The 13,319-nt window shown below is 40.2% G+C and overlaps 1 protein-coding gene across 2 annotated transcripts in view; it reads left to right on the forward strand.

The window, feature by feature from the left end:
* Positions 1-13,319, forward strand: part of diaph2 (diaphanous-related formin 2) — a 345,406-nt gene that overhangs the window by 191,507 nt on the left and 140,580 nt on the right. For both annotated transcript variants that reach the window (XM_076102904.1, XM_076102905.1), the window contains 2 exons: positions 1,491-1,592; positions 7,118-7,212. In XM_076102904.1, the coding sequence (XP_075959019.1) occupies positions 1,491-1,592; positions 7,118-7,212 (197 nt within the window). The remainder of the gene's footprint in view (positions 1-1,490; positions 1,593-7,117; positions 7,213-13,319) is intronic.

A 13,319-nucleotide genomic window follows, 5' to 3' on the forward strand; every position in this document is an offset into this window, starting at 1 on the left:
GCTCCTGCTAAGCCATTGGCTGATGTGCATCCCTGAGCTCCACTGAGTTTGAAGGTGATACAGCGTTTTGTGTATCACGGTCGGTGTATAGTAACATTTAGAGTGCAGAGTCTTGTCAGCCTCTAAGGAACATCCTCAGATGTTGACAGAAAATCAAACCACAGCATTGGTACATACTTGAACCATTTTTACCCCTACTTAATACAGTCAACAACTGCATCCCTGATGTCATGTTTTGACAGAAATCATTGGAGTTAGGCAGGTGCCTTCAGCATTGCTTCTTCTGGCTGCCCAGGAGATGTTGCCTCTTTGATTGTTTCTTTAAATATGCAAGACGGTGCTGAGGGAGCAGATTGTGTGTTCTAGATTCCCTGGGAGACTCCCACCTTGGGCTTGAACAGAGCAGTTGTGATGATTAGCAACAGAGTGTGCTGCCTCTCCCATAAGCCACCGGGAGGAGAGGGACGGGTCTAAGGCGTCTTGTTTCTCATATTGCTGCCTCCTCTATGATATTCACTCATCTTCAGTACTGTGATTACAGTTAGAAATGTTGACCTTTTGTCCTGTACATGTGCATCTATGTTTTTAGAGCTTGATGTTATTAACGTGTAATTGAAGAGTAATACACGCTGACCTGTGGTGTTTCCCCAGTGTGGCCTCGATACGGTCTTCATTAGGACAACAAAGGTCTCTTCATTCTTGAACCAATTTGTTATTGTGTTCAGTCGTGTAACAGAGACATAATGCCACTTTCTGGGATTGTGGGGGGTAAAACAATTATCTCCTCGGCTCGAGCGAGTTGACAAACAGGGCCTGAGGGGAGAAACTGTGCTTCTCAACCATCTACCCACTGTCACAATGACAGAAATGCTGGCACATGCAAACAAATGAAGAGGGGGAAGTCATCCGCAGGACTGTGCTCTGATAGTACAGCTGATGATGTTGCATATTATGTAGTTCCATCATAATGTGGAAGGGGGGGGTCTGTCATCAATCACATCTGCCTTCAAACAAGCCGATGTTATACCATATGTGCAGTGGCCTTACAAATGCAAAGCTGGACACAAAGAATGTAATATTATTGTTGCCATTCAGTTCATGTTAGCAATGTGTTATGTGAGAGCAATTGTGGTTTATCTGTTTGATATAACATCTTGTTTAAGACATAGGACGGCTGTATTTTCTACATTGTGATACATCATATTCAGTGTTGGATGCAGGATGCATCGTGAAGTGGCTCAGTTAAGTAGCCTATCAAATGTTTCAGCAGTTTTAGCTCAAAAAGTACCTTTTTTGTTTATCTTTTTGTACCTTTTATTGAGAGAAGTGTGTTGTGGAACCAAAAAGCTGATGTCTGGAAACTATAGTTTTTAATTGGTTCGGGCTATCTGTTGCCATCGAACCAATCGCTGCCCGTCAGCTCAGGCTTTAATATGCATTAATGTATTGAGATTCTCATCTGTGTCAATTTTTTGTTTTTTTTTCTGCAGTGAAAAAAGATGTAAAAGATGAGACTGATGACAGAATGCAGCAATTCAAGAAAAAGGCGAAAGAGCTTCGTATCCTGGATTCCAAAACCGCACAGAATCTTTGTAAGTATATAGTAATGTTATATTTATAGAATATTTAAAGCCACTAAGCACAGGTTTAACACCATTAGTTCATGAAGTACTTTATTCTTTTAACCATGACCTTTTATGTCAGAAATGTCAGTGTTATTTTCCATGACCCCCCCGGGCCCTTTCATTCCCCCATGAACAGCTCAACAAAGCTGTTTGTGGGAAACAAACAGTAGAAAGCCCTCAATAGTGATCGTGTTTCACTAAGCCCATTGGGGAAATGTTTTCCTGGCAGTTGTTTAGCGGTCACCACAAGTACATATAGATTGTGTCCAAGTTACCTGTCTGTAATCATGTGCAAAGCACATTCCTACTAGGACTGAGCACTGACGCTACATGCAGGTGTGTTGAATCCCCAGGAGCTTAAGTGGTCTACATGTTTAGTTGATAATGGTGCACAGTTTTTACCTCACTTTTGTTGTGGTGGATGGAACAGTTTTTCGTTTGGGGATCATTTCAGGTTCGAAGCAAATGATCTGCAAAAACATTCTGCCTTAGACTTTCACTACCAGCTCAACCCATGCACCTTCTCTCTTCCATGAGAACCTCCTTGATCCCAAATCCATGAAATGTGTGTATGAATTCACTACACAGAACAATTGACTGGCAGCCTTCTTTTGATTGGTGGCTAGAGCATTTCTCATTGTTTCCCCAACTCTTTGGGATTTCCTCTGCAGCCTTGGTATCCTTTACCTCTCAGATACAATGTTGAATACTAACACCTTATGAAATATGCATGTTATACGCTAAGATTACAGGTCACCCTCCTTCGCAACCCTTATCCCACCCTCTTTGCTTTCTTCTTTAAAGGACGAGTAGAGAGGTATGCAATTCATCGCTTTCAGGTGACATCACGGTTTTATGGGAACGCCCCCCTGGAGGGCAAAACAAAGCTGCCTTCCACTGCCCACCAACGACGGCTCAGCTTTTACCACACTGACAGATAGTTTTTGTTCAATTTGATGCACAAACCAAAGAGGAGACAAGCCTGGGCTGTGTTTCTACCGAATCCCAGCTCAGAGCGAAAAAGCCAGAGAGGAGGAGATTGTTGGATTTGTGCAATTAGACGTGCCACTGTCCCGAGCAAGAACACTTCTGCTAAACCTGCCATGCAAATCAAATCACACTAATTCCTCCTTCTCCAGCTACCCAGCCTATCAATGGTGCATCATTTAATCTGTTGGAGTATAGTTAACTGGAAAATTGGAAAAATGTTCACAGCAAGAAATTAACAATCCAAAAATTGAAAATGTAAGCCAAGACATAATTTGGACAATAATTGTATTTTTTTTTATGTGCAAAACATACAAATAATACACTCTCCTCATAGCTACAAGTCTCCATTGACAGAAACAGTAATTCTACCTCACTGATCATTGAAATCGGTTATATTTCATTCACTCGGCAGAAACATTAACACATTAACGCTGTCTTGGTTAGTCTTTCCATGTTTCCAACAATCACCAACTCTGGTTTGGTTGAAATCACTCTTTGATTTACTGTGTTAGATGTGAGAATATGCATGCTCTGCACGCTGTTTCCCCACTCACAAGATGTTTGCAACCAAAGGTTGGTAGCTAATTAGCACACATCTTCGCTTTGACGATGAATCATTTCTTGTCCTATACCTCCTCAACAGCATTGTCGGCCCATCCAGATGATCGAAAGTACTGGTAACTGTCTGTACTTTAGTACGCATTCATCTTGGCAGCAGTATAAGGGATGGGTTCTCCAAAATGACATATGTAATCATCAAGTACAGCTCTGGCAGGGACCTAGCTGTTTATAATGATTGAAATACAGCAGCAGATGCTGTATATGGGTCACTCGTGCCTCAGGCTTGCAGTTTGTTTCTTTTTTTTCTCTTTTGAGAGGTGATCTAAACACTTGCGGGTTGCAAATGACAACAATTTGACAGGCTTGAGTCACGTGACCCAAAACTATGAATGCCATACCGTAGGATGGGGTGAGTATTTTTCGGTTGGATAAATTCCTGTACCCTGTTGATGGGGACTGGAAGCAAACTAGAATATTAAATTAAGCTGATGGATGAACATACATCTCAGAAACATGCACTATTATATACAGTATGCCTCCAAACCCATTCCCTTCCTGTGTGCTGGTAATATTATGCAATGGCTTCAAATCTTTGCCTTTTCCATGAAGAGAGGTCAGAATGAGCTCATCAGGCAAAGTATTGGGGTCTGACGTCAGGAAGAGGCATGTGGCATGAACATGAGGATGACATAGTATCTGCATGTGTGTGTGTGTGTGTCTGTGTGTCTGCGCATATCATTGCACTTGTGTAGGGCTGTGACAATGTTGGTATGTGTCACTGCCATCTTTGATTACAGCCCCAGCAGATTGGCTTCGAATTTGGCAGGAAGCAAAGACAAGTGTAGACAATCTCACCTCCAGAATGGCAATAGGTGGAAGGCATGGGGTCCTACACAACTACACAGCTCCCCGGGTCGTAGCAATATACTGAAGCATCCATGATCATATGCACTGCCCGGAGAACCCTCTAAGCTCCCTTTTCAATTGTGATGTGTGTTGATATTGAAGGTTCAGTGACTGGGATGGGTAGCGGGACGAAATTAATGATTGTGATGCCAGTGCCACTTCATGTATTCTGGTATAATGATTACCACTTTCAGCTTTTACAAAGAGCTTCAGTTGAGTTGACTTGTGGCTAAGCCATGTAGATAGATAATTGTAGCTGTCGAAATGAGATGAGACAGCTGCATAGAATACTTATTTCAGTGAACAAAAGAAATTCAGTTTGACTATTATCTTATTTCAGGGATGGTTGCATTAACCTACAGCCACTTTGCAAAGGTTGACGTCAAACATTACACCAAACATGTGGACAGTTTTCTTTATATCAGTGGATCATCCATCTAGTTTTGAGTGAACGGTACCTTAACACCAAGTAGACGGTGTCAAATGAAAATATTTGGACTCTTTACGTAGGTGAAAATTCTAACATCAAGTACTTAAAACCTGAAAGAAATAACACGATTCCGGTTAAATGATTTGATGCACACTTTAAAGGAGCATAGAGCTGGGCACAGCAACTAGAGCCCAGTTAAGACAACCCATTTTTTACTGTATACTGTATTGAATGCAGATCTTAAATCAAGAACAATCACAATCATGAATTCTCATGTCATTTGAGGAGTTACAGTTCCAATAAGCTCCTACAAACGTTCCAATAAGCACTTTGATATAGACACACTACCTTAGCTGTAATAGTAAATACTGTGGGTACTAACCTATGTAATGTCCCTTCTGTTTTGTTTGTCATGTTTTGTTTTATTTATTATTATTTCTTTTTAAATTTACTTGACCTTGTTTGTTTGCCAGGTGAATTTGTAATATGTGGGTGGAAGTGCCTCGTGTAATTCTCTGTTATCATTGTTTTCTAAATTTGAAATAAAGACATAAAGAAAAGAAAAAGAACAATCACAATTGAGAAAAATACATAAAAATAATCAGCAATCAGTAAATCATTTCTAGTCTTGAGAAGTTCCGTTGCTAAAACAGAAGCAGAAGCCAGATTGGACATGTTTGTATTTTGGAGATTATGCGCATTGTTTTTTCTGCAATCTTTAATATAAAAATAAATGATTGCGTTAACGTACTGTAGGCTTGAAATGTTTAAAACAATGAAATCAATGACTTCAGAAAAGGACACCTTGTACCTTATACCCGGTGATAGCAAAATTAGAAGTAACTTCCTTTCTTGAGTCCATAGTAAATGTAAAAAAATAAATAAGTAAATATAGTAAAAAACAATTCATGCTAGTGTGTGTTCATTTTTTAAAAATGTTTTATATGAAAGCGATATAGCCACTCTTAAAATAGGTTCATGCCAGCTCGGCATATATCAGAGATTCTTTGTAAAAGTTCACACTGTTCTCTTACTTATCTTAAACACACTGACTTCCCAAAGCAGCTTCTACAACTAATGTGAGCTCTAGTTGATCGTGTTGTGTTAAACAATTTCCTTGCAGGTATCCCACTAATCCTTAACTTGACACACATCTCTGAGCTGCAACTGTGGAGAACCACTGCGTCACACAGTTTCTGTGCAGAGTAGCAAACAAAGTGCAATGCCTCTCTAACCAAAGTCACCGCTACTGTTCACTGCCCTTCTTGTGCGCCTCCAGCAACTATATTGCACCTAAGCAACATCTAAGACGCAGTCTTGGCAGGTGGATGTACAGGTGCAGTTTGTTGCCAAAGTGTGTACCAAAACATGCATTAACACACCTCCACCTGCACCCCTTTGCTCATCACAGCACTGTTAGGTTAGCATGCAGCCAGGACCAGACGGGTGCAGGGCGACCACACCTATCGATGACAGAGCTTCTAGCAAGTTAAAATCCAACTGCTACTGTAGATGGCAGTGGAAGTGTATTTTTCAGCCCGTAACTCTCTACCTGCCTCTTCTACCGCATCTGGATCTACTTCAGTTTGTAATTTACAATATATCCCAAGATTACTTTTGACAACCCTCCCCTAAGAGAACGTTGTATCCAGCTGTTGGTTTCGTATGGGGAGGATATATGACATATTGAGGTGACACAAATAGATGTATAGCATTTAGACGGCAAACAAGGATGACACGATCAATTTGATGCAAAATAAATCCCAATCAGGAAAACATCATGCTAATGAGGGGAAACATACATAAATATAGATCACAAACCTCTTCTTCCTCTTCAGTTCTACAGTTCTGAGTCACCGGAAACCTGACAGTGAAGCCAGAAAGGTTCATGTCAAGTAAACAAACCTGTGTATTATACCTCACATCAAAAGCAATAGTCTATATACCATGACTATGTACTCAGTAAATGCAGTAAATAGCCTGTGTGATACATACTCATACTGTGACAAAAAAAAAGATGCTCTGCTGCGTCTCCGTTTGCTGCGCGTCAAATACAGACATCAGGTCCCGCTGCAGCAGCAGAATAGCAGCTGTTGAGTGAGTCTCCTCCAACTCATTACCAAACCTCCACCTGTGACTTCCACCTGGATACACCATCAGCTCCAATTTCCACTGTAGGCACCCCACCTGGAGAGTGAAACACCCACTCGGCTGTCCCCTGAGGCAAATTCAGTGTGTTTTTTTGTATTCAACAAAACCATATAGCCCTCCCAGATGACACCATTACTGCTACCACAAGTACAACGAACTTACTGTTATTAACTATTAATAATGTTGCAATTATTGTTCACTTTTTATGACTTTGTATGCTGTATGGCTTTAGCCTCTTTCTACGTTACTGGTAAATCCTGATGTTTTCCTTTTGTCAGGGTGACACAAACTATCCTGTTGAGGGCCAGAAAGTGTATTTGTTTTTCCAAGTGACAAGTTAGGTCTGTGGTCATTTTGTCTGAGTAGCAATGAGTGCTGAAATGTCTCTTTGAACCCTGCGGTCTAATAAAAAAAAGGGGGAGGAAATGACTCTCTTCTCTCTCCATCACAACAGCAATTTTCTTGGGCTCGTTCCGCCTGCCTTATGAAGAGATCCGGGACATTGTGCTGCAGGTGGACGAGGAAAGACTGAGCGAATCACTCATCCAGGTAAGACTGATGTTCAGTGTGGTGTGTTAGTTTTTTCGCACACACACAAACACACACACTTATTTTTACCCTCTGAAAAACGTGTGCGCTTTGAGTGGCAGCGAGTGAGAGATACTTTCTATACACGTTCATGTGAAAACGTTTTTTTTAATTTGTATTTCAGTGTCTGGCGCTTAGCTTGGCGACCCCATTTTACACCAACTATGGTCCGTATTTGGCACAAGTCTTTTCCTCCATTCTCATACAGACCATAGAGACCCCCTCATTCATCCTCTTATAATGGATGATGAAGGACAAGGCTTGGCAAAGTCTCCCCAACTCCACCCTCCTTTCCTCTTGCCTTTGTCTTAGACTATAATTGATGAGCTTCCTAAAGGCTACTTGTTTTTGCTCCCATTTTATTTCAGTTTGTCTTGTCTCAGAGAGCATTAATTGAAAGCAGGACGGCTGCATCTGAGGTAAAGATGCACCACTTGAGACCATGAGCCTCAGCTGCAATGATATGAGCTGCATTGTCCTCGTGTTAAGCACTAAAGCAGTGCTGTTGTCTTTTGTTTATTTCAGAAGTAGGAGGTGTACATTTCAAGAGTGAGCTGCAAATAGAAGATTTCATTTCAATACAATAATAGCAGTGATACTCTTTGTGTGCAATAATGTGTTTTTGTTTTTTTCAAACCAGCTGGGCATCATTGAAGTGCAGCTTTTAAGCTTAAATTCAGTGGTTTTTCCTATCTTTAAAAAAAAAGTAGAGACATACATTACCTTTAAATTGATATACAGTGAATGTCCTTTCCCACCTGGCTTTTCAACCAACACTTGCACAGGAGCCAGTCTACTCCTACCCTGATTGGATCCCAGAAACGTAAAAGGTGCTGAGGCTATATATATATTTAGATTTGGCCTATCGAGAGCTACCATGCAGGACTATTATTCTGAGCTTTGATAACCTTTAATTGGCTAGAAATCTGGCAGAAAGTACAGAGTGTATGTTACGAGATGGCAGACCCCCCTCTGCTTTGTGAGGGAGAAAGGAAGTCAAGGTGTTGACCTTTTCCCACCTTCAGCCTTTCCGTAGCAAAATTCAAAAAGTGTATATCTGCCAGCAAGACAGCTGTGTCCCCAACACATCCCCACCAGGGCCTCATTGCACGTAGTCTGGGTGCTTACATGGAAAAGAGCCAATCAATCCACCATCAGGCAGCTAACATTAAACTGACTTTGACCAAGCTACCGACACTAAGCTGGTTTCAATACTACCACAATTCAGCTAGCACAAAGTAGAAACAATCGAAACAAGCTACTCCATCCATTCTCAGATAATGGTCGTGATGCAGTTACTTTGACACAGGCATCCGCTGTACCCTTCAATTTCATTTTGTTCATTGTTTAACAAAAAAAACCATTTGAATCAATGATGTCTGGGATATGACAAGTGGTCAAGGATAAGTGACAAAATAAAATATTCTTTTTATTCTTTCCACATGCAACCACCTTTTTGTTCGGGTTGCAATTGTCCCGATTACTTCTTCAATTTTCCTTTTTAATAAATGTGAAGCAGGGCAATGAGGCTGGTTTAAAAAAAAAAGAGGGCTCAACAAAGCTCATGAGAAGAAGTGTGAGTCATCAAAAGCATCTGGGAACCAAGTGTATGTCACAGAGTCCAGGGGGAGGCGGGAGGCGGGATGACCAACTGAGTTAACTTATTGGTGCAGAAGGAGCACACATCTGGCAAATGTGACGGCTAGATAATGATGCCGAAGACAGATTAAAGATTGGACTGGACAATGATGACAACACTCTATTATTATTATTGTTATAATTATTATTATTAGTAGTAGTGGTAGTAGTAGTATTATTAATATTACTTTACAGTATACCATGTCTCCTCCTTTATGTTTGGAGTTAGCTAATATTGTTAATAGTTTTGGTATTTTTTGTACAGCAATAATACTCATGAGTGTTACAGAATTAAGCTTTAATCCCAATACTTGTTTTAATTTACCCATAGTTATAATTATACCCCTTCAGTTTTGCTCTAACAATATTTTACAATGTTAGCGTATTCAATGTGAGTTGATCACTTGGGATTAAGACATAAAGAGATACTGTACATATACTGTATATAGGTAAGCATCTTTCACCTTTTCGTTTTGCTCATAACTAAGTAATAACACATTGATTTAACTGTACAAATATGTCCTTGTGTTGGTTTTAATTTTAGACTTTATATTATGTGTTAAAGTACTTAACATTTGAATTGGAGTCATGGAGGCAAAGCATATATAATTGATATGCACTACATTACTTTTATTTAGATAAAAAAGAGAATTGATAATTGTTTATTTCAAGGGGTTTAACTTTACTTGAATTATATTTAATATGTGTCTGAACAGTGTTGAACTGATGTGAATACTTTAGACTGTATTCTTCCTCTATAGCATCTGTACTGCAGTGTTTTAAAATATATTCATGTGATGCTGGGAGCAGTAGGCCACGGCAAATTGTCAATGAAAAAAAAAGTTGTTTGTGTTTGCTTGACAGCACCATATGCTGTTTTTACAACAGTAGAAACATTTTTAATCTCAATACAACACAATATTGTGAGATACCATTTGGCAAGAACAAGTTTAGATTTGTGTTCATGTGAAAAGGTCACAGATTGTGACCCCCTGTTGAAATAAGAGTTAAATGAGTATAAGCTAAAATCATGCCAAAATGAGCTCACAAATTAAACAAGGGAGTCAGAGACACAGGCCTGAGAAATACAGTTAGAGCAATACAGAGAGAAAGGGGAGCAAAGAGACTTCCTGCTGGGTGACACAGTCCTGAGTGTGGGCTCCATCTGCACTGTGCTCATCTACACTCATTATGCTGATTAATCGCTTTACACCACCCACTCTCAGCCACACGCCAATCACCATTTATCCACATGGACAACTGCACACACATAATGAGTAGGAAGATGCGTCTGAATGGCTTGGGCAACACAAAAAGGAAATGCATTTACCATCTTGCTAATGTTAGAAGGAGTAGGCCTGAAATATAGGTAAGTAAATACTGGAGTTGAAATGGTGAAAGAAAGAAGGGCCTAAACTATAGGGTATGTGCAAGATGAAACCTATGTTGCCTTTGATCAGCCATTGCTTAACTACTCAAGTGTGCTCTTGTAGTTGTAAGCTACTTTCCACAGTCTTGATAGCTTGTTGCTACCTGTTGCGTTTGTGTTGAATAATTGGAACATATGAAATTGGCTTTGCCAAACAAAAGTGGCCCATTTGATGCCAAATGTCACAATGCTGAGTAGTTACTCATTCACCTACTACTGCAACCTTTATTGACACATGCACCGCTATCAGTAGTTAAGTATCGTTCCTCGTATTTTATAACAAAGGTGGTAAACAGGTTGTTGTTTTGATATCCTTTTCTCTTATGGACTGTGCGTTTGTATCTGTATGCGTAGTTGACACACAGTGTTGGGTATTAATGAGCACTCCAACCTTGAAAAAGTGATACTGTATTGTACCTGACAGCTCCACAAAGCTCTCCTGTATTCATGTATCTAATGAATCACTCTGATAAGCAATGGCTCTGTTTTAACTGACCACATATAGGGACAAAGAATTCAGCCAAGTTCAAATAGCTCATTTTTCGTTAAGCAAGCGGGTAATTGATAAATGTAGGGAATAGTTTAAATGGAAGGAAGCAAGAGGTGTTTATAATGCATCTAAAACTCTGTAACTCAATCTTATTATCTTCCTTCTCCGTCGACACGTCTAATGTAATGATTTGTCAGCAGAATGTGGCAGTGTGCTAGCCTTGAAAGTACCCCTACAATGTGTCACCCTGGCATAGTGGCTATATAGGAGTTGATTGGCTCTCCTTATTCTGCATTAGGGCCCATCAACGCCTCAGAGATGATGTACACATCCCTGAATGCAGGCAGACAGTCCTGGGCCTCACCATTCATCCAGACTCCACATGAAGCCTTGCACAAATCCACACTTATTTTCGTCCCCATGCGACTAGCGTACAAACATGCATACAGCGAGTGCATATGGATAGATGCCGTCTGTCATGCCCTCTGTCTTCGAGTCCCTGCTGAATTTTCTCATTTCTCATTTAACCAATGTATGTCAGGTCCATGCAATCTCTCTCATTCTTTCTCTCTCCATCTCATTTGCCTCCAATATTCCTAGTGCTGATGGACAAAGGGCACCTTTGTATATTAGGTCAGCTTCATCAAATTCAAAAAGACGTCAGAGCCACCCTACTGCCATACCCTGTAGAACAATGAGATGAAGAGGACAATGAAAGACAATAATGAACGTCGGCTCAATGAAAACAGATTGGGCCTCAGCAAGCTTGGCAAAGGTCTGCTTTTAAAGGGCTGACAGCCTGACAAAGCTATTCATTGCTATTGTTGGCTGGCAACAGAAGCTACAAAGGGAAGGTTCTGTGGCCCTTGTTCGTGTGGGAGAGAGTCAGACACGGGCTCTTCGGCTTCAGGTACCTGGTTGCATTGTGTTTACATTTGGTCTTGCACTACATAACGTCCGTCGCCCCTAGATCTTTTTAGAAGCACCCTGGCTAAGTGTACATGCCTCACTCACATTGTTTTAAATCATGATGTGGCCGTTCCTGTGAACCTGCTGTCATTGACTTGAGTTCGCTCTCCTTTGGCGTTTTAATTTCTCCAAAAGTGCCAAAAGCCTAGTTGCCCCAGGTAGAAGGCTTAACTGGCATACTAATTGTCTTTGGTCCCATGCTGCATTCCTGCCAGTGGAACACGAGGATGCCAAACAATGGCCAGATTATTAATAAACACTTGTAGACTTGAATTTTTGATGGTGTATTCAACTGGTACACATGCGGGGGGTCGCGCATAATGGTTAACTGGAAAGGTAACTATAATGTGATGAGCTGGGAGCATATGTAATTGTAGGCTTGTCTTATAAAATGTATTCATTACCATATTAATTGTATTATTTTGTTATTGTAGTGTCTTAACTATAGGCCGTAGATTTTATTTTATTTTGTTCTGTTGTGGCAACGGTCTCTGGATTTAAAAAAAACAATAAGTTCAAGTGGCTGACACTGTTGTTATTGTTGTATTACACATGGTTTGCAGTCTCTGGGTGGAACTGTGTCTAAAGGTGTTCTTAGGAAGATTTCTTACTTACTGTAGAAGGGATTAAGTGGTATTGGTCTCCAGGAATTTAGATTAATGCTTAACAAATGTACTCTCTAAGCTCTCCAAGCTCTCTCTTTTTGTCTTGCTTATGTTGTTGTTCGTGTGCAATTATTCTCCTGGACTACCTTGCATTCCCTCGTTGCTTAATTGGCTCATCTTGGGAGATGTTACAAAGAAATTACAGTTTACACATTTAAAAATGTCCTACAGTAAATTTCCTACCCTCTTGTAATGCCCCCCCCCCCCCCCACCCAGGCAAATATAAGCTCTTTTTTAAGGTCTAATCAGCTTTTCTACCTCCATCATGCAAAAGCAGGACATTTCTCCTTGTGCACTATATATATCCATTTTGGTTCATCACTACATAGACCTCAGTGGATCAGAGCTAATGCACGTTTACAAAGTATATCTTGTTGGCAACTTAAGTCGCCCACTGAAGTTCAAAAGTTACATCAAAATACCAGAAGTAAAGTAATTCAAATTCAGACTTCTGCTGCACAGGTACCTAACTTGATTTAAAATGACCCACATCCAGCACATGCCTTCAGGCTTCCCAGGATTTTCTGAGCTCTTTTGGAACAAGGTTTTCTGTGCACTTAACTTGCTTATCTATTTAAAACAAGGGCTTGACTTGAACCCCAAAGAAAATTGTGAGATAGAAAGGCTGCCATGTAAGTGGGTGTGGGTTCAGTCATATTTAAACGATTCATATATCTTGCATTGTAACTCTTGAGTCATTCATCTTAACTAAAGTTTGCACTGTAGTACTTTAAATGTGTTTCATGGATATAATGTCTTATGTTTTAAATGTATAATAAGCAATCTCTGTGTTTTAAAAGTTCAAATAAGAACAAAACAAAGTAATGTAAGTTGAATTATGTCCATATTGTCTTTGTTTGTTGACCAGCTATTATGA

The sequence above is a fragment of the Anarhichas minor genome, unplaced genomic scaffold (assembly GCF_050575085.1).
Source record: "Anarhichas minor isolate MPS153535 unplaced genomic scaffold, ASM5057508v1 ptg000028l, whole genome shotgun sequence".
NCBI lineage: Eukaryota > Metazoa > Chordata > Actinopteri > Perciformes > Anarhichadidae > Anarhichas > Anarhichas minor.